The 22,441-nt window shown below is 45.3% G+C and overlaps 1 protein-coding gene across 1 annotated transcript in view; it reads right to left on the reverse strand.

The window, feature by feature from the left end:
- Positions 1-309: 309 nt before the first annotated feature.
- Positions 310-22,441, reverse strand: part of LOC135195379 (peroxisome biogenesis factor 10-like) — a 60,621-nt gene continuing 38,489 nt past the window's right edge. The window contains 3 exon segments of the mRNA XM_064221639.1: positions 310-384; positions 386-595; positions 2,439-2,596. Coding sequence (XP_064077709.1) covers positions 310-384; positions 386-595; positions 2,439-2,596 — 443 coding nt within the window.

The raw sequence follows: 22,441 nt of genomic DNA on the forward strand, positions 1-22,441 counted from the left end.
GGAAAAATACAGCTATATATATATCTGACAGGTAAGTTTCATGAACAAAGTGTTCATTAAGGAATTCACGCAAATAATATTTTCAGAGTGCCCACCTAGTGCGTTAGTACTGAAAAAAGAACAGTAGTGACAAGAAGGACAAGAGGAGGTTTACATTGTTCAGATACTGTAAAAGATACTTAAGGAGAATTGAATATGAAACTTTGTTTTCATGCTTTCACAATGAAATTCATTCATGCAAACTGAGTAAAAATAATCATACAGGTTGTCATAATACATACAATTAAAATAAAAAAATGCTCAACATACTCAACTGTACACACATAAGTTTCTATACTTACATATTTTTATTCCAGTCATCCTTTTGGAAATATGATAAAAATCCACTGCTAAAATAAAATATTGCCAAGTGAATTCTGTGCACTAATGTGAGGGAATACTGCAATGTTGGAATTTGCTGTAGAATGAATGTTTTCAGTTCTGGGCGTAAATAGGTTGAAAAGCAGCCTACTCTAACTGAGTTTTCAAATTTTTTCAGCCCTATTTGTAGAATTCTTGGTCCAAAACATTGAAGTATTACCATAACAGTCCGTTCCTAAGAAAAAAAAAAATACGAATAAAAATGATGAAGTCACTTATGTTGAAAAACATTACACACAGTACATAATAGCTTAGTAGTAATCCAAACAAAAAAATTTAAATAACTTTAGTTCCTCAAGTACTATCCATTTGTATTTACTCATGTCTTCATATCTGGTTAATAACACACAAAATGCTGAACAGTTTCTTCAACTAGCAAATTGACACTAACCCCATACTACTATGGGGAATCACAAATTCACCTAGTAAATTCTTTTTCTTAACAGTTACCTGTTGGAAGCACAAAGAACAGAGTGCCTTTCACAGCACACTCAAGGTACTATTAACTATGCCTTAGGTTGGCCTGGTGCATTACTTTCTTTCTTTTACTTTTATTTTCTCTCACTGGTCTTTTCTTCCTAGCTGTCCAACATCTTGAGTTTTATTTTGATCCAAGCTGGGAAAAGACTGCTCTGGTAAGGGCCAAGCCTTAAACCATTCATAGTCCAAAAATAAGCCAGAAGAAAAGAATTGCCATGTAGTATTGGCAAAGCCTACATACTTTAACTGGCAAAGCTTGTAGGCCCCTCACTTGGCTGTAGCTAAGGTTATACTGAAAAGTGTTTATGGAAACTTCGTTGAAAGGAACTTTCTTCACAGGTTTAAAGGATGGCAGCATAATGAAATTAAGAACTGCATACAGATTCTTAGGTGAGGTGAGTACCAGAAACCTGGGAAAATCCACCTTAACACCTTTCAAAGACATCTTGATGTCTTTGTCCTTGGACAAGCCTAAGAGCCAAAGCCAACAGGCTCTCTAGATTTAAAGGCTGCTACCAAGGACTTTTTATCATACTTAAGAAAAAGCAGAAACCTTATCATGCTGCTTATAGAGATATTGGTGCTGGAAAAACCCCTTACGTGCCACCAGGACCTACACACTGACCACTGGTGTTGGTAAAAAGGGATTTTGACGAAGGAAAAATCTATTTCTGGGGGAAGACCTGTGTCGCCCGGTGAAAAGGATCCTGCTGCTCACTTTTCTAGTATAAATAAGTTCTAAATATACCAGAGAAAAAAGCTACCATGGTATGCTGAGGTTACTACCCTCGCGCGAACACCCTAAGGGCGTCCGGTATAAAGTACAAGGCGAGTGGAAGCCACTATTCACAGGTCTTCTGCCAATTAGAGGTTTCCTTTCCAAAATCCCTCTCATGGGGAGAGAGCCGTCGCAGACACCCTGGCTTGGATTGGTGTTGGTAGTGCTGACAGTTAAAATTAACCCACATTTTGTAGGTAAAGCTGTGGGGATATACTTTGGGCTGGTCAGTGACCAGGGCTAATTCAAGTGTTCAGGGAGTGTATTGCAATACAGCCATCTAAAAAATTTTACTGACCTCCAAGTAGCAACCTCTACGAAGCCAAGTGGCATTGTCTCTGTAAAGGGTGTGGTGGAAGGTACATTGTTAAGCTCAACTTCACAATGCCCTTAATTACCAATGCCTACTCTTGTTATGTTGACATAAAGTTACATACTTGTAAGCCATTATAGGACCAACAAGAGCTCCTTTTCACCCAAGCTAAGCTGGCAAATGCCATTCCACAATACACTAGTGATAATGACTGACCATATACCTTTATTTGGCTATTAAACATGGAGCAATTTAACTCACAAGTACAGCATATTATATACTGTACCAGTGTATGGGTAGCCTAAGGGCTATTTTTGAGCTCAAAAATATCTAAATTTCTATTTACAATGGCTTGCAAAAGCACACAACTGTATTCAGTATCAAAACTGCTATACAGAAAAAAATAGGAAATAAATGACAGTTTTCATATTTCTATTCACTACTTACAAACTTAGAAGGTAATCGTCTTCTATTGCGGTCCACTTGAATAATGCCAGTATACTCCTCCCCCAAAGTTTGGCGCAAGCTTAATGTGGTGAGACTGTAATATGCCAGTTCACATACAGCATCTGAATATTGGTGAATGTTTAACCATGTTCTCGTCCCTGTGTGAAACAAAAGAAATGAAGTACTACTATAAATGAAAAATGTTCATATAAACCAAAACATTGCTTTAATAATCCCTTACTCTACTGGTTTTAAGAGGGAGTGAGCCATTCCTAAACTATAAACTACTTCATTGTTGACAGCTGAAACTCACTTTTACAAGCAAAATTCTGGTTTTAAGACCTATTCTGGATAAGTAAATTTTTTCCTTTTCTTCATGCCCAAAGTTTGAAATGAGAGATTAGTCAGGCACACGATGATGATGCATTCCTACTATAGACAAAATAATCTTATGGTAGGCACCTTCAAGAACAGCTCTCTGCCTTGACCACTTCCATGTCATTATAAAATCTAAAATCTGCTAGCTAAAGAGTACATCTTTATTTGCCAATCAAAACAAGGGAAATCCAAGGAAAAGTACAAACTTATATTTACAGATCATCAAAATTATCTTGCAAATCAAGTGTCCATACACCTAAATGATCTCACAGCAGCCAAGTCAATGGTGAATATTTAGGTGAGATGCAACATTAGTCAATATTCCCAATTTTTCATTTGACTAGAATCTTTGCAGATACGTAGTAATGTATTCATGGCACCCCTAGGGATTATACTTGTCTCCTGGGGGCTGCTGACTCACTTGTGGATATGAAATTAGCATGTATTTGTGGGATATACTATTCTGATCATCATGTGCCATGATCCATGGTCCTAGTTATGTTTTTGGCATTCACAGACTTTAAAGAGTCTGTTGTAGAATCCTTCTGATGAAGTGTCTTCTACCACTTCTAGGCTTGTTTCTTGAGGTCTGAAACCTCCTTTGACAGAGCTGAAAACTTTTCTGAGTTTTCTGAATAAACCTTCATGGTGATAGGTCAAGACATTAAAGGATGTTTTTCCCTGAAGGGGATTGAGTATCCTTCTCTGTGAACTGTCTTCACTTATGGTTCAACTGATCTTTCTTCCAATCTTTCCCAAAAGCGCAGGAGTCTTACGCCCACAGGTGTGCAGAGGACTGGATCCTCACTTGGCAGATGTCGTTCGAGTAGTAGACTTCTTGCCAGTTGGTCTAATGGAATGTGAGTTTGATCATGGTCAAGGTTGGGCTCTTCCTCTGCCGCCTTGAAAGGGCCATGGTAGGTGTACAACTAGGTTCCTTAGGCCATTTGGTTGACAGTGCAAAGAGACTGTGAAATGCTTTCTTCTAAAGCTCTGTAGCTACTCATTCTACAGTAGCCCACAGAAACAGACTGCTCTTATCCAAGGCAGCAAAAAGGATAGAAGATCTCTGAGAAGGTGTAACTCCCTTTGAAGTGAACAAACACCACAGCTTTCCCTTGTTGAGGATACCAGAAAAAAAAGTGCTGCTAATGCTTGTTGCTCTGTCTCGGATCACTTTATTGTTACAGAAAAGCACCCAAAGCCAGTCTAGCTTCAAACCTGTCTTGCAGTGAGGGACAATCTTCTATCTTCTTAGGGACTGCTCCAATGGACCAGGCTAAGAAACTGAATAATTAAAAAACATAAAAAATATCTTTAACAAAATGGTCCAACTCTATGGAAGAAAACCAAATCTTAGCTGAGTCGAAGGCCGATCTACTCGTCGGATCAATTAGAACTGAAAAGTCCCTTTGGGAGGAGGCAGAAACTCCCAAGAAAGGCAATTCTTTGGTTGCATAATAACCATACCTCCTCTTAGATGTGATGAGGTGAACAGAAAACTGCCTTGCCTAACTCTCGCTTCTTGGCTAGCCAAGAATCAATGGCAGGCAAAGCCTTCTTGTCAGGATTAGGAGAAGACAGTGCTGCAACAGAGAAATACAACAGAAAGCCAAAGAGAAAGTAATTCATAGGTGAGGCATAAGCCAACGAGGGTTGTTCTTGTTCAACTTCTGCAGCTGAAGAGACAGGAGAAAGAGCTGTGTCTGATTGAATTTGATATCTGATACTACAGGAGCAGGTGAAGGTTTCCTTAAAAGTTCCATAATATTATCTAAGCACTGATGAATCAGAATGATCACAAAATGCGAGATGCAATCTTGTCCTGTTAAAGGAGCTGGGTAAGTTACACAACTTGTTGAGCAGCTACCTTGGGTCCCAAGGAAAAAGTGTCTAAGGTCTTGTGGGCTATATTCCAAAGGTAGAAAGAGGAAAGAGGTGAAAGGTCTGGTTAGACAACACCCCCTCTTTCAGTACCTGAGGAATGCAAGGGAGGGATCAACACCCCTGACTTCGTGAGCTCTCGGACGAAAGGTACCAGTGTTACTCCTTCCTTCGGCAGAGTATGCTTTCCTGATTGCTTCACGAAGCCAGAAAGAAATAGTGTTCTCGGAGACTTCTTTCTTGGTCACCCAGGTGCTAACGAAGAGGCATCGACAATCAGGCTGGAAATGGCCAGCTCTATTCACATAGCGTCATAGCACTCCAACAGGACAAAGTAGCATCTTGTCGGGGTCATTACCACAAAAGTCCTCTAGGGAGGTGATTGTATAGGACTCTATCCTATTTGTAGATTCTGGAGTCACGGACTCACGTACTATTCGCTGATTTCTCTATGGACCTTATATTATACCCATCATTTGCGGGAATGTGCATATTTGCGGCATTTCTCTATGAGAAATATCCACAAAGTACTGAATTTTCATATCAATTTCATGATTAAACGTCTTTTTGTGATAAAACTATAAAAAACACAGGTATGACCATTTTTAGTGGATTTTTCTTGAGTTTGAACTAACAAAATACTACTACTATAGGCAGTTCTAAGCATTTTTAAGGGGGTTCTAAGTATTTGCAGATTCTAGCTGTGGTAGTATAAAAATGTTGGGTTTGTGTGAATGTGAATGTATGTTTGATTTTTCTTTCTTATTATTATTTTGTTAGTTGTTATGGTTGATTAGTTTATGCAATTTTTACACTGTAGTTTTAGGAATTGTTTTTCATCATTGTTTTTATGTTTATGTTGAGATATTGTTTAATAGTTTGTCTTCTTTTTTTTCATTCCAGTTAGGTAGATGGGAATGAGTAAAGCTGAGGTTCCCCTTCACCTGTACTCAACAGTGGAAGCTGGGAGACAGTTTTGCCAGTTGGTTGTGGCCCCTTTTCTTTCTGGGCCCAACGGCGAAGTGGTGGTATGTTAGCTAAGTTGATGGCCTACAGAGTTCATGGCTGCTGAGTTGGGGAAGACTTTGCTGATGCACAATTGGGAACTGGAGTTGAACCTCAAGCAACAACAGTACTTGAGCAAACAGACAGCGATGTTGAGGGAGGTCAACGATTCCAGGCTACACATCTATGAGTAGCTGGAAATATTGATTCAGGAACTAGAAAGAACAACCAGAGGCTCTCTGCAAAAGGAGCTGCTGACAAGAGGAAAATGAAAAAGTTTATACAGTATCATTGCAAAACATATTAGGATTAAGGAATTAAGTTTAGATTCTTAGTTGGTTGGGGTAATGTTAAGCTAGGCTTAGTTAGGTATTAGGGGATAAGATTAAATTAAGTTGCATGCTGTAAAATTATAGTGTTAATAAATTAGGTTAAAGAGAATCAGTTTTATTTAAGAATCCTTTCAAATCTGTTCCTATTAGTATTCTGCTCTGTTTGTGTAACTTGAAAAGCCCTCACATAGCTATGCACAGCATTTCTTATTTTGGACAAATTACTGGCCCATTTGCTGATCTCCCAGTAATTCTTCCATGAAGGCTTATTTACATTAATGCAAGAAACAAGGAATTGTTAAAGCTTTTTATTGTTCTAGTATTGAGATTGGCATGATTGAGCTGTTTATGTACAACTGTTCATGCATGTTTGATACGGTAACTGTTATGTAACTGGAAAGAATAAAGATATATCAAGGGGCTGACCTTAGGATACTGAATTGCTTGCTGTGCCAGTGGACCTTCCTTGCTGTCCTGCTACCAGATGCCATACATGAGTCATAAATAATACTTGAACTACTGGTAGATGGGAATGAGTTAGAGCTGAGGCTCCCCTTCACCTGTACTGAACTTTTCTGAGCCTAACAGCAAAGAGGTAGTACATATACTGGCTAGGCCGAGGGCCTTTAGATTATGTGGCTGTTTTCCCAAATTGCAAATCTGACCTGCAGTTGGTTGTATAGTTGGGGAAGACTGCTGGAGCAACTTTAGGAACAGGAGTCGAACCTCAAGCAACCCAGGAAAGGAAAAGTTTAGATTATTTGCAAGAACGGAGGCAATGGATAGGAAAGTGTGTGAAATGGCAAAGAAACTGGCTGAAGTGGCTAAGGGAAGTGAGGACGCAGAGGCAAAAAGCGCAAGGGAGAAAATCCCTTAAGAAGGGGAAGTTGTTAAGTAAGAGTAAGACAGTATGAGTGAGGTGCGTGGAAGTGATAGGGAAGATAATAATAAGAAAAAAAAAGGGGATATAAAGAAGAACACAAAAGGGGAGAGGTGTAAAGAAAGAAGAGTCAAGTTTCCAGATTTTGAGGGATAGTTTGGACTCAGAAGTTGAGGATGATAGGAAAAGTGAAAGTAGTAGTGTTGAAGGTTTGAGTGACGTACGGGAGACGGGCTAAAACGATGTTCTTGAGTTATCAGCTGGGATCCATTCTGGGAGGGGGGTGCCGATAAGTGAAAACTGCCATTAACAGAAACTTGGCAATTTATGGTGCCTCTGTTAGGTATGTTACGGCACCATAACTCTATTGATGGTGCTTTATGGCGCCAACAACTGGAACTTGGCCCGTTATGGAACCATAAATTACCAATTTTATGGTGCTAGACAAGCGCCATAAAACTGGATCACCGATAACTGAGTCCGCCGATAACCTGAGACTGCCCCCCTATTGGAAAGGGAAGAGATATATCATGAGTTTGAGAAGTACTGTAGACAAAAGTATGGTGAGATGATAGTGTGGATGAAGTGGCTGGAAGAGTTCTTGGATGGGTGGTTGAAGATTTGCTTTAAGAGTAGTATGTGTGAGGAAAAGTGAGAGTGATTGGGCAGGTGAAAAGAATGAAAGGGAGTGTGGTATACAAGAAGGATAATGGCAAAAATGAAGGCTGGAGAAGATAAGGCTTATATGCCCATAGGCTGGAGGAATTGGCCAGAAGAAAGTATGGGGAGGAAGGGATTGAGGAGAACAAACATCTTATCTCAGAAGTTCTTGGCCACCATCCCTCAGAAAATTAGGGTGATCCTCAATGAAAAGCAGAAGGATTGGAAACAGTTGTCAGGAAAGAGCTTGAGTTGGGAGGATGTTTTGGATATACTGGAGGACCTAAGAATAGATGAGAATGAATCCAAGGAGATGCATGTGGGTTCTGAGGTGGTGAATGGAAGGATGTACAAGGATGTTGTGGCAAGTGAGGGACTGCGTGTGATGAAAGCTTTGCTGGAGGAATGTAAGAGAGACTGGGTGAAAAGAGGCAGAAAGAATGTGCAAGTGAATGTGGGCAATAGCGGGAAAAGGAGCAGGAGCAGAAGCCAAGAGAGGTTTAGGAGTAGAAGTGTGGGTAGAGTGAATGGAAATGTGAACAGTAGTAATAAAATGTTTCAGGTGAAAAATACTAGGCATGTGAAGGCGGATTGCAGATGGGCTAATGACGAGTGTTTGGCTGTGGAAAAAGAGGATATGTGTTGGTTCAATGTCTGCAAGTGAAAGAGTTTAAATGTTTTGGCTGTGGCAAGATATGAAGGGGGTTTAATGTGGTGAGCCCTCTAGTATAGAAGGGATAGATGTATTACATGTGAGAGCAGGATTTTCAAGTGAGAATGTCTCTTTTGGGGAACGAGTAGATCATTGTTTGTGTGATTAAGTGGAATGTGGAGTGTTATCGAAAACCTTGATTGACACTAGTTGTAGTGGGAATGTGGTTTTCACAGATGCATATGAGAAAATAAAAGAAAACGTAGGTCAGAGCCAGGAATGTGCTGGATATGTAACAGGGGTTGGGGGATTAGATGTGAAGATGTCTGCAAGGTTTTTTGAGTCGGTTGCAGTTGCAGGAATAAGGCTGGAGGAAGAAAATTTTACGTTGTGGGCAGAGTGAATGAGAAATATGATTTGTTGCTGGGATATGCATTTTTGAAGAAAAACAGGGTAAAGGTGTACCCAGAGCAGGACATGGTAGAAATACGAACGGGGAAAGAAACGAGTGTGAAGTTGTATGTGGAGGAAGATGGAAAAGTAAGTTTGAAGATGGTTTTTGGAGGAGAGGTGTATGCAATGGAAGACTTTCAATTACCAAGAGATTTGGGGAGTGTGTGGAGTGTGAAAGTAGGCTGGAGAGCCAATATTGGAGTCAACACAGAGAGTCTGGGTGAAATTTTCATGTTGGATGGTAGCTCTGCGTGTTACGAGATAAGGCGGGTTGCACGTGTTCAATGGAATTATAGATGTGGTGTGGTGATTTGAAAAAGAAGAGGCGGAGAGGCATACTACATCTGGGTGATAGGTTGGGAAGCTTGAGAAGTGTAGTCGATTTGAGTAATGGTAAGGATGTTAAAGGGTATGATGTGATGGCTGAAGGAGAAAGGTCAGAAGAGTGGAGTAAAGAAAAGCTCATGGAAAAGGTGAGATTGAATGGGAAGTTGAGCGAGAAAAAGAAAGAGGTGTATGAGTCCATGACGAGACTTTTTATGGGGGGAGAGACCACCTTCTCCTTCAGCATGGAAGTCTCAAAAATTGAAAGTGAGAAGCAGCAGACGACAATAATGATAATGACGATGACACCTTACAAGCTCTCCTCTTCTTTAGCTTCTTCTTCGTCAACTTCTTCAGGATAGCGGTAGGGTCCCCCATCCGAGGGGCAATTGGAGCTGCAGACACACGAGCACCAGTCACAGGAGTGGCAGCAGGGATATCAGCGAAAGTATGGTCAGGAACAGGGGCAGCAGCTGCAGGCACAGGCACAGGAACCAAAGGAGCACCAGCACCTGGAGGGAGATCCAAGTGGGACCCACACCTGAAGAAGCAAGAGTTAGGTTAGATAAAGGAGACTCTCCTCGCTCTGAGAAGGAAGGATCCTCTTTGGAGCAAGAAGAGGCCCCTGGGTACAACACATCGCCAGCTGCCGCCCCCACCCACCATCTTCTTCGGCCAACGAAGGAGCGGAAGGAGAGATTCCCCCGAAGGGAAAACAGTAAGTTGCGGAAGGTAGGATGGAAAAGCATTAGCCACCAAAGGAGTCGTTGGGGGCAGGTAACCCTTAAACGAAGCCCTGGAAGCCTTCCCCAGAGATCGTTTCCTCCCCTCGTGCCTCTCCCGCTGCTCAGACGACCACAAAACACATAGTACATCACAAGGCAGTTCTCTCGTGCACTCATGCCCCTGGCATTTAGCACAAACGGTGTGAGGGTTGATGTCAATAAGGGAACAAGAACTCCCACATTTTTTCCCTCCTACTCCAGGACATGTGCAATGGGAGGAGGACTTTTTGGGCTTATGCAAGTCTTGGGTTTGCATGATGAAATCACAGTAACACAAGTAGGCACCATTCAACAACAATAATGACAGAAAGATCTCACCGGGAAGGTGAAAAAACATCCAACAGCAGTTAGGCAGAAACCCAAGAGAGCAGGAACAAACTGCATTTTCCTTGAGAAAAATCCATGCTCTCTTATTGGTTGCTTGTACATAGCTCACTAACACATGTGGCCATGGCCAAGGTTACTAGGAAAAAGGTTTTCTTGGTAAGCTTTCTCAAAGAGGCAGTCTGAAGTGGTACGTAGGAGCCATTTCAAAATGACGTCCAAATTCCAGGGGACAGAGTTAGATTTCTTTTGCTTAACAGTGTCAAATGACTTGAGGAAATTCTTTAGGACTTTAGGTCCTGATTAGAGGCCATATCTAGACCTCTGTGCTTAAAGATGGAGCTGAGCATTGATCTGTATCCCTTAATGGTGGATGTTGCAAGTTTCCTGGAGTTCCTCAGATAGAGTAGAAAGTTGGCTATTCTACTTATGTCTCAGAAGATGAGATGTTATGGTGGCTACACCATCTTCTGAAAAATGATATTGTTAGTATACAATAAAGTTTTGTACATACTTACCTGGCAGATATATACTTAGCTTAGGTCTCTGACGTCACGACAGAAAATTCAAAACTCGCGGCACACGCTACCGGTAGGTCAGGTGATCTACCTTACCCGCCGCTGGGAGGCGGGTGTAAGAACCAGTCCCCCTTTCTTGTCAGGTTATTTTCTTCCACCTGTCTCCTGAGGGGAGGCTGGGCGGGCCATCAATCGTATATATCTGCCAGGTAAGTATGTACAAAACTTTATTGTATACTAACAATATCATTTTTGTACATGAACTTCCCTGCCAGATATATACTTAGCTGATTGACACCCTTGGTGGAGGGAAAGAGACACATACTTACTTAGAAAGTGGGGACAACACATGTTAAAGGAATACATAATATAAACCTCTGGTTCTTACCTGATTTAGCAGAAGACTTGATAGTTACTGTCTATTAGTCTGCGTTGCCTAAAGAGTCTCAGCGAGGGCGTGACCTATGGCTGAAGAACTCTTTGTCTACCAATGGGAACTGAGTCCACTTACTTGGCAGAATCCAAGCAGGATCTGGTCAATGGGGATCAACCCGCTTACATGCCAGAGCCTATCACTACCAATTGCAAGGAGCCTCAAGCACAACCGATCACCTAAACCAAATACTAACATTAGTATACGAAAGAAGGAGCTGCCTCCTGCAACCTCCTTCGTACAACCAAAAAACTCAAACTTAAAACTAACAGGGAAAAAGGATTAAAAAGGATGTGTTTCAGCTCCCTGCCCCAGCACTGAATCCGCCGACTACGTAAGGGCCTAGCCCAAAACACTTATCATACGTAATCGCTACGTCCCTTAGGTAGTGATTAGAGAAGACTGATTCACACCTCCAAAAAGTGGCCTTCATAAGGTTTTGAATTGACAAATTCTTCTTGAAAGCAAAGACGTCGCGATGGCCCGTACTTCGTGTCGCCTTGACTTTCAGAAGGTTAAACTGTTGCTGATTGCAAGAAGTGTGTGCTTCTCTAATAATATTCCTGATAAAGAATGAGAGTGCATTTTAGATAAGGGCCTACTGGGGTCCCTTACAGAGCACCAGAGATTGCTCTCATTAGCGGCAAGTCTTTTCTTCCTCTGAAGATAATATTTCAGGCTTCTCACCGGGCAAAGAGATCTCTCCTCTTCTGTCCCAACTAAGGAGGATAAGCTTTTGATTTCGAAGCTCCTGGGCCACGGCGAAGAAGGGTTTTCATTCTTGGCTAGGAAAGCCGGAAGAAAAGAGCAAACCGCGGAGCCTCCTTGGAAACCTACCTCACCTTCTAGAGCCTGCAGCTCGCTGACCCTCTTCGCTGACGCTAACGCACAGAGAAAAAGAGTCTTCATCGAAAGGTCTCTGAACGAAGCAGCATGGGGAGGTTCGAACCTTGAGGACCTCAGGAAGAACAGCACGACATCAAGATTCCAGCTAGGCACTAAGGAGGAGGTTCTTTTAACCGTTTCAAACGATCTGATTAAATCATGGAGGTCCTTGTCCTCAGATATGTTTAATCCTCTATGACGAAAAACTGAGGAAAGCATGCTCCTGTATCCCTTGATGGTGGAGACAACCAACCCGCATTTTTCCCTCAGGAAGATAAGGAAATCTGCAATCTGAGTCACAGAGGTACTGGAGGAGGAAACTTTATGAGTCCTGCACCAGCGTCGAAAAACATCCCACTTCGACTGGTAGACTCTAGATGTGGAAGGTCTACGTGCATTGGCAATAGCCCTTGCAGACTTTGCCGAAAAGCCCTTAGCTCTGACGAGACTCTTGATAGTCTGAATCCAGTCAGACTGAGAGCGGGGAGGTTTTTGTGAAACCTGTCGAAGTGGGGCTGTTTTGAGCAGATCGACTCTTAGAGGTAGGGATCTTGGGACATCCACCAGCCATTCCAGTACCTCTGTGAACCAGTCGTGGGCGGGCCAGAACGGAGCTATCAACGTCATCCTTGTTCCCTCTGACGCTGCGAATTTCCTTAACGTTTCCCCTATAATCTTGAAAGGCGGGAACGCGTAAAAGATCCAGATTCCTCCAATCCATCAGGAATGCATCTATTGCCACTGCTCTTGGGTCTGCAATAGCAGAGTATAGATCTATCCTGCGCATTCCTGGAGGTCGCAAATAGATCGAGATGGGGCCTGCCCCACGTCCTCCACAGCTCCTGGCATACGTCCGCGTGCAGAGTCCACTCTGAGGGAAGGACTTGATTCCTTCTGCTTAGCAGATCCGCTCTGACATTTCTTTCTCCCTGTACGAACCTGGTGAGAAGCCTTATGTTCCTTTCCTCTGACCACAAGAGGAGCGATCTCGCTGTCTCGTACAGGGAGAAAGAGTGAGTCCCCCCCTGTTTCCGAATGTAAGCCAGGGCTGTAGTGTTGTCGGAGTTGATCTGAACATATTTCCCTTTTACGAGGGGTTCGAAGGTCTTGAGAGCTAACCAAATCGCTGTTAGCTCCTTCTTGTTGATGTGCCAGGACACCTGATCCCCCATCCAGGTGCCTGACACTTCTCTCGACCCGAGAGTAGCTCCCCAACCTTGTCCGAAGCGTCTGCATACAACACTAGGTTGGGTTCCGAACCTGCAAGGAAAGGCCTTCCTTGAACAATAGAGGGTCTAGCCACCAACGTAGATCCTCCTTTATCTCTTGCGAAATCTTGAACGCAAAGTCCAGACCTTGAGATTTCCGATCCCAGTTCCTCGTCAGGAAGAACTGTAGGGGTCTGAGGTGCAACCTTCCTAGAGAAACGAATTGCTCCAGCGAGGAGAGTGTCCCCAACAGACTCATCCACTCCCTCGCTGTGCATACATCTTTCTCTAGAAAGATTGCTACCTTCTCCAAACCTCGGGTTATCCTCTCTGGGGACGGATACGCCCGAAAAACCTGAGAAGCCATCAGAATCCCCAGATAGATGCGCTCTTGACTGGGGATTAGCTGTGACTTCTCGAAATTCACTAGCAAACCCAGAGAAGCTGCTAGATCCAACGTCACTCGTAAGTCCTCCAGACATTTCTCCTTGGATTTGGCCCTGATAAGCCAATCGTCCAAGTAGAGGGAAATCCTCACTCCCTCGAGATGAAGCCACTGGGCAACGTTCTTCATCAGTCCTGTGAATATTTGGGGGGCCGTGGAAAGGCCGAAGCATAGGGCCCTGAACTGAAAAACGTTCCCTCCCCACATGAATCTGAGATATTTGCGAGAAGAAGGATGGATCGGCACATGGAAGTAAGCGTCCTGAAGGTCCAGCGACACCATCCAGTCCCCGGGACGAAGAGCTGCTAAGACTGATGACGTCGTCTCCATAGCGAACTTCCTCTTCCTCACAAAGACATTCAGGGCGCTTACGTCCAGAACCGGTCTCCATCCTCCTGAGTTCTTGGGAACTAGGAACAGACGGTTGTAGAACCCCGCTGAAAGAGGGTCCTGAACCATCTCTATTGCCTCTTTCTCTAACATCAGCTCTACCGCTAGAGCGAGGGCTTGATTCATTAGTGGGTCTTTGTATTTGGCCACCAGTGCCCTTGGAGTGGTGGTCAAGGGTGGTCTCGAAATAAAGGGAATGAGGTATCCCTCTTGATGATCGCGAGGGACCAGTTGTCCGCCCCCTTTCGTGCCCAGACATCTGCCAAAGTTCAGAAGTCTGGCACCCACAGTTGTCTGGAGGACACCCGAACTATTTCTTGGCCCTAATAGACCGGGAGAAGGTCCTTCCTCTTCTAGGTGGTCTCGAACCTCTGGAGGAAGAAGAGCGAGACGAAGGTCCTCTCGAAAGGGTTCTTGCCTACTTTGAGCCTCTTTCTTCGTCTTCTGCTGAAACGAAGGTTTCGGAATTCTAGCCGAGCGAGCTAGCATATCCTGCGTCGCTTTTGCTGATAACGAGCTGGAGATATCGTTAATAGTCTTCTTGGGGAAGAGTTGCGGGGAAAGCTGTGAATACAGCAAGGAAACTCTCTGTGCGTGAGAAACCGCCTTGGTAAGAAAAGAGCAGAAAACGGCCCTCTTCTTTACCACTCCTGCACCAAAAAGTGAAGCAATTTCCCCGGAACCGTCTCTCACTGCCTTGTCCATGCAAGACAGAACTGCGTGGAGGTCTTCAGGCGAAAGAGTGTCTTGCTCTTGAGTCCTCTTAGCCAACACTCCCAGGGTCCAGTCAAGAAAGTTAAAAACTTCTAAGACTCGGAACATTCCCTTCAGAAGGTGATCCAACTCGCTCATACCCCACGTCGTCTTCGCAGAATTCAGCGCCGAGCGACGTGCGGAATCGACCAACGAAGAGAAGTCCGAGTCTGCAGAAGAGGGGAGAGTTAGACCCAAGGGCTCTCCTGACTCGTACCAGAACATCTTACCCGTCAGCTTGGACGGGGGAAAAGAAAAAACTGTCTTGCCCTTCTCTTCTTTTGAAAGCAACCAGTCGTCAAAGTTCTTCATAGCCTTCTTCATAGACACTGTAGGCTTCATCTTAACGACTGAAGACTTCTTAGCCATATTGGTCGTTGAAAATAAGGACGGAGGAGACGGAGGAGCAACGGCCGAAAGAGACTCCCAAAATCTTGCAAGAGGAGGTCTGTAAGTCTCTTATACGAAGAAACCGAAGCATCCTTGGGCAAATCTTCCTCCGAATCAGCAACAAATTCTTCCGAAGAATGACGTCTAGAAGCTCTACTGCCCGAGGAGAGCTAATCCTTGGAGAGCGCCTGTTCGGAGAGCGCCTACTAGGCGAGCGCCTACTGGAAGAAAAACCACCGGGAGAGCGCTTACACGGGGAGCGCTACCAGGAGAGTGCCTACTTTGAGAGCGCCTCCCAGGAGAGAGCCTACTAGGAGAGCGCCTAGTTGGAGAGCGCCCCTACTTAGGAGAGCGAGCCTACTTTGATGAGCGACCTCCCAGGAGAAGAGCCTACTTGGTTGAGCGCCTGCTAGGAGAGCGCCTACTTTGGGGAGCGCCTACTAGGAGAGCGCCTACAAGTGGAGGCCCGACTGTTCGGAAACAGATTCTAACTCCACAGAAGAGCGTCTGGGATAAGGGAGAGCGCCTATCAGGCTCTCTGCGCCTGCTAGGCTCTTGGCGCCTGCCATCCTCAATACGCCTGCCAGGCTCTTGACGCCTGCCACGGGGAGGAGAAAACATCCACAGATGAATCCCTGTCAGAAGCGCGGCGCTTACAAGGCTCTGAGCGCCTATCCAATCGGGAGTGATCTAACGGAGGAGGAGAAAACTTCCGTTGCCGCCTACCAGGCTCTTGGCGCCTACTAGGCTCTTACCTGGCGCTACTAGGCTCTTGATGCCTACTAGGCTCCGAGCGTCCGTCAAAAGGAGAGTGGCCACCAGGCGAAGAACTCTTCCTTCGCTCCTGACGAAAACGAGGCTCTTGACGTCTGTCAAGCTCTTGACGCCTACTGAAGAGGAGCGGAAATCCTGAGGAGAGAGCCTGTCTGGCTCCTTACGCCTTACATGCTCACAACTCTTGCTGGGAAGGAGGAGAGCCTACTCGGAGAAAGATCCCGAGCTCCAGCCTGCACTTCTGACCTCCTATTAACAGGCTCAAAAGCTCTTCTAGCCAAAGGAGATTTAGCCGAAGGAACGTTCTTAGACTTCTTCACCGGAAGTGAGGCGTCCTTCCGACGATGAGAAGTCCCGGCAATAGACTCCGCTAAAGCCGCAATCTGCGCCTGCAGACCCGCCAGGATACGCGCAGGAGATCTCTTAAACTCCTCTACAGGGGACGAAGTCCGAGATCGAACAGGAGAAGCTGTAACGGACGAAATCTTGGTTCTCTTGCGTTCCACTTCTGGCTCTTCCGCGAAGGATTCGGGCTGGAAGGAAGGGCGCAAGGATCCTTCCAGGGCCTCTTGAGAGGGCGAGACGACTCCGATGCGCTCCATCCATCTACGCTGAGGAGAAGGCGACGAAGATGACGAGAAGCACTGGCGCAATAACTCCTTCTTGGTTCGATCCAAGGCAGCCTGGGAACGAGCAACAGGAACTGCCGAGGGGACGCCTGACCGGTGGGGGTTCTCCCTAACCTTCCTGCGGCTTTCGACTTTCCTCCTCCACTGGGTCTGGGAGTCTGGAAGAAGGTCTAAAATACTAGGCCTGGAAGCGTTAGTGAGCCGGTCAGACGCACCCTCCACTGCACTAGGGCACTGCACTGATCACTTGCACTATCATCACTCTTACCTTGTCGAGAGCGAGCGAGGCTCTCCTTACCTCCTGATCGAGGCTCTCCCAGAAGCAACTTCCGAAAAACGAATCTTCGGGTTCAAAGCTGGGCGCAGGGGCTGAAACTGGAGAAGGAACTACTTCTACTACAGGATTCTCAGCGTCAACTTCACTCACCCTCGATCTACTAGAACTCTTTGAAGAAGCCTTGCGCACCCTATCCTTCTCTAACTTTCTCACATAAGAAGAGAGAGCCTTCCAACCATCCTCATCCAAATTCTCACACTCTTTGCAAGGGTTAATAAAAGAGCATTCATTCCCTCTACACGACTCACAATCGAGTGAGGATCTAATGCAGCTTTAGGAGCCTAACTTTACATTCCTTCTCTGAACAAACCCTAAATAAACTAGGTTTCTTAACTTCAGAATCATCCATGATTATAGATATGTAAGAGAAATCCAAAAGAAAAATCCAAAAAACAGTCCAAAAAGCGTATGCCAAGCCAACAAACAAAGGGTACTTCACCAAATCCAAATCGTCGGCAACGAGAACGAATTTTAACTATCGTAAGGACTGAACAACAGGTGTTGTCCAGCCGGCGACAGAAAATAATCTGACAAGAAAGGGGGACTGGTTTTCTTACACCCGCCTCCCAGCGGCGGGTAAGGTAGATCACCTGACCTACCGGTAGTGTGTGCCGCGAGTTTTGAATTTTCTGTCGTGACGTCAGAGACCTAAGCTAAGTATATATCTGGCAGGGAAGTTCATGTACAAAAACATCTGTTTGAGCTGATAGTTCACTACAAGGTTGCTGCATCCAGCAATAGCTTCTGCAGCCGATTTTGAAAAACCCTTCGCCCTGACAAGGTGCTTGACAGTCTGAAGCCTTTCAAGGTTAGAGTGGACAACCCTTGGTGGAAAATGGAGCAGAGGGGCCTGTTTGAGCAGTGATGGTTTTTGTTGCAGGAGCCTCAGGAAGCCCACCAACAGGTTTAGGAGGTCTGGGAACCATTCTTTCCATGGCCAAAATGGTGCCACTAGGGTCATGGAAACATCTTGATGATAAGTCAACTTATTGATTGCCTTCCTGATCATACCGAAGGCAGGGAAGGCATATATAATTCCAGACCTGTCCAATCCAGAAGCATAGCATCTGTTGACCATGCGAGAGGATCCGGGACACTGGAGCAGAAGAGAGGATGACGGTGATTCCTCGAAGACGCAAGTGGATCTAGTTATATGTACCCCACAGCCTCCATAGATCCTTGCAGACTAGAGGGTCCAGTGTCCATACGGTTGGCAGGACCTGACTGAGGCAACTCAGTCCATCTGCCAAGACATTTAGTCTCATGTGAATGTAACTAGATGTAAGTGATACCTGGTTCAATCCTGGCCACAGAAGGAGCTTTCTCGCAGTCTTGTAAAGAGAGAATGAGTGGGTGCCTCCCTGTTTCTGAATGTAAGAAAGAGCTGTTGTATTGTCTGTGTGGACAACAACTGTCTTGCTGCGAAAGAGGGCCAAGAAGGTCTGTAGCTCCAGATGAAAGGCCTTCAATTCCTTTACATTGATGTGGGTATTCCTTAGCTCTTCTGACCCTATCCCTGACACTTCTTGTTTCCCTGGTAGAGCTATCCAACCCAGATCTGAGGTGTTTGTTTGTATGGTGTTTTTATGTTGCATGGAATCAGTGGTTATTCAGCAACAGGACCAACGGCTTTACATGACTTCCGAACCACATCGAGAGTGAACTTCTATCATCAGAAATACACATCTCTCACTCCTCAATGGAATGGCTGAGAATCGAACTCGCGACCACTGAGGTGGACGCCACATCATACCAACCACGCCACTGAGGCGCTGATCTGAGGTGTTGGAGTAAAGGCTAGGAGGTCATGGTAGAAGGAATTTCTCTTCCTGAAGTTTTGTTTTGCAAAACCACCAACGTAGCTCCTGTTTGATCTCTTCCATAATCACAAAGACAAAGGATTCCGATTGGGACTCCTTGCTCCAGTTTGTCTTTAGAAAAAATTGCAGTGGTCTCATGTGCAATCTGCCCAACTTCAAGAATTGTTTCACAGAGGCCAGGGTTCCTAACAGACTCATCCACTGTATGACTGAGCAAAACTGAAGAGATGAAGTTTTCATAATAAAACTAATACTGTAATACTTACCTGAACACCTGAATTAACCCTGGTCACTGACCAGCCTGAACTATATCCCCATAAATTTACTCACAAAGTGGGTAGTTAACTGTCAGCGCTACCAACGCTGCATATAAAATCTTGTCAAATGAGTTACTTGAGGTAACATTGGCAACACTGCTGCAAATACCAGCTGCCAGAGGCCTACATCCCCAACTGAGTCACTCACTCTCAAAATAGAGGTGGGATCAATCCAATACAGCCTGACCTGTCAACATGTATGGAGGGGAAAAGTCAAACCTCCCATGTGGCTATATAGCCACTCAAGTCTGCAGGAGAAGTTGTTTGCGCAGGACCTTCGAGTTCTCTATTGCTCACTGACGCAGATGGCTGTGCAGAAGGTGAAGATATTCCAACATGACCATAGGGATCTGCCTAACCTCAAAGACCTGAAATAAAATATATACACTTGATATGAACCCTGACCAACAGAGACTCTTAGGTTCATTTAGACTACCATTGGCTACCTAAACCACTAACAGCCTAACGATACAAAGCTAATTATAAAATTGAGTTAGCCACAACAAAAGGACCCAGCAAGTAACCCTCCTCTGAAGAAAACTGAATATCCATAAGGTAGATAGAACGTCGTGAAAACCGACACCAACTTCCAAGTAGCCGCCTCCAAAATCACTGACACCAAAAAATACCTCAAGAAAGGCGAAGAAGTAGCCATCCCCCCGCTAATATGCACCCTTGGACTCGAAAAAAAAACTGGAAGGCTCCAAAAGCGATGAAGAACCATCTGACGCTCGAATTATAACCTCTCGCAATAAGAAATCAATTGCATTTGCAATAGAACGAGCATGGACATCTAGGGTAAAAACAAAAAAGGTTCTCGGACAAGGTAAAAGTTTCTCAGTACATGAGATTTAAACTTCAAGAGCTCGAACTGGACACAGCAGCATTTCAGATGCTCCTCCTACAAAATCATCAGACGATGAAACTTAAAACAATCTAGAAAAAGGATACACTTCAGACTCAGACCTCGTAACCATTCTGACAAGTAAGAAATGATATTGTTAAGATACAATAAAGTTTTGTACATACTTACCTGGCAGATATATACTTAGCTATAGACTCCGTCGTCCCCGACAGAAATTCGAATTTCGCGGCACACGCTGCAGGTAGGTCAGGTGATCTACCGCCCCTGCCGCTGGGTGGCAGGAATAGGAACGATTACCGTTCTAGAACCAGATTTTCTCTTCCACCTGTCTCCTGAGGGGAGGTTGGGTGGGCCATCAATCGTATATATCTGCCAGGTAAGTATGTACAAAATTCTTTATTGTATCTTAACAATATCATTTTTTTGTACATGGAACTTACCCAGCAGATATATACTTAGCTGATTGACACCCTTGGTGGTGGTGGGAAAGAGGACAACTATTTACGAATAGACAGGTAAAACAACATACGTTGTAGGTAATAAAATAATAAAACCTTGGTTCCTACTTGATCAGGCGGAAGACTCCCATGGCTAATGCCTAGGAATCTGCTTCGCCTCAAGAGCCTCAGCGAGGATGTGACCTATGGCTAAGAGTTCTTGTGGGTCTGTCGATGGGGTCTTATCCATTTACTCGACAGAGCCTCTTACATGACAATATGCCTATGTCTAGTGGCATAATTAAGGAGCACAACACCGATCCCGATCACCTGGATCCTAACACGAGGGTTAGTGCTTAAGTTGAAAAGAGTTATCTACAAACTCCTTTCAAACAACCCAAAGAAAAAACACGACGTTAAATAAAATTTAACTCACTAGTTAAGGATCAGTATCTGCTCCCTATCCCAGCAATGTATCCGCAGACACGTATCAACCAAGAGAGAAGGATCCCTCGAAGGTTATCTTGACATCGTTCGGATAATGGGTGAAAGTCAACCCCCAACAGAGTTGGCATTATGTTCCTTTCCCGGTTAATTGGTGGGGTTACTAGCTAATATGTCCTTATGACATATTGTTAGGGAAAGAACAAGAATTCGGAAAAGCTCGCACTTCATGCCCTTTTAATTCTCAGCTGTTTGAAGGAATCATCAATGCACTTATCAAGTGCTTAGGAGATCACAATGTCTCAAAGAAGGCCAGGGCGTTCTTTGATATAGATCTCTTCATGGGTGAAGCCTGGAGCCTGGCTAGCGCTTCGTGCCTGGCAGGCGCCTAGAGCCTGTCTAGCGCCTCGCGCCTGGCTGGAGCCTTGCGCCTGTATGGCGCCTAGAGCCTGGCTGGAGCCTCGCGCCTAGATGGCGCCTTGCGCCTGGCTGGTGCCTGATTGGCTCTCCTTCCTGGCTAGCGCCTCGCGCCTGGCTGAGCATTGCGTCTGCTGCGGTGCCTTGCGCCTGGAAGGCACCTGGAGCCTGGCAGAAGACTTCATGATTACTGTCTATGAGTCTGCATGCCTCAAGAGTTTCAGCGAGGTAGGGACCTATGACTGACAAAACCCTTCTGGATCATGTCAATGGGGGCTAGCCCTGCTTACACGACAGAGCCTTCTTCGGATATCGTGCCAATGGGGGCTGACCCACTTACATGGCAGAGCCTTACCTGTATCATATCAATGGGGGGGGACTACAGCCCTCTTACATGACAGAGCTTTAGGTTTCTCTTTACTGGAAGGAGCCTTGCGTCTGGATGGATCCTCAATCCTGACTGGAGCCTAGCCTTGAAGGAGCCTGGCACCTGGCGGCTCCTAGAGCCTGGCTGGCTCCTAGAGCCTGGTTGGCTCCTAGAGCCTGGCTGGCTCCTAGAGCCTGGCTGGCTCCTAGAGCCTGGCTGGCTCCTAGAGCCTGGTTGGCTCCTAGAGCCTGGCTGGCTCCTAGAGCCTGGCTGGCTCCTAGAGCCTGGCTGGCTCCTAGAGCCTGTTGGCTCCTAGAGCCTGGCTGGCTCCTAGAGCCTGGCTGGCTCCTAGAGCCTGGCTGGCTCCTAGAGCCTGGCTGGCGCCTCGCGCCTGGCTTGGCTCCTCCACTTGCTGGAGCTTCAGCTTGGAAGAGTCTCTAGGCTGTTTCTGGCAATGTCCCACATCGGACACTCTTATATCTGTCCGATTTGTTCGCCTCTGGTGCATTTGCGCCAGGTTGGAGGCCCGCTCCTTCTCAGTATCCAACCATGACAGGAGTTGCCTTGGAACTGTCCGCCTCTGGCGTTTTTCGCCTGTATTGGCATTTGGCGCTTGGCTGGCGCTACATTGTCCGAGAGTCCTAAACAACCACATAGTTTATCAGGAGACTGGAGAAGGGTGGAAGAAATTCTTCCCCTTTGAGCTTTTGGCCCCTGGCAAGGGGAGGTGATTTAGTCAGCTACACCCAGTAGACGACAGTATATCTAACAATACGAGAGAGAAGAGTCTTCCTCCGAGGAGGATCCTTCGTGAACACTTCTTTTGCTAACGAGATCTCTTCTTACATGTTGATGAGGTTCCTCGTTGCAGAATCTTCCCTATCCTTGCCCGAAGGA

This window comes from Macrobrachium nipponense, chromosome 16 (genome assembly GCF_015104395.2).
Source record: "Macrobrachium nipponense isolate FS-2020 chromosome 16, ASM1510439v2, whole genome shotgun sequence".
Lineage (NCBI taxonomy): Eukaryota > Metazoa > Arthropoda > Malacostraca > Decapoda > Palaemonidae > Macrobrachium > Macrobrachium nipponense.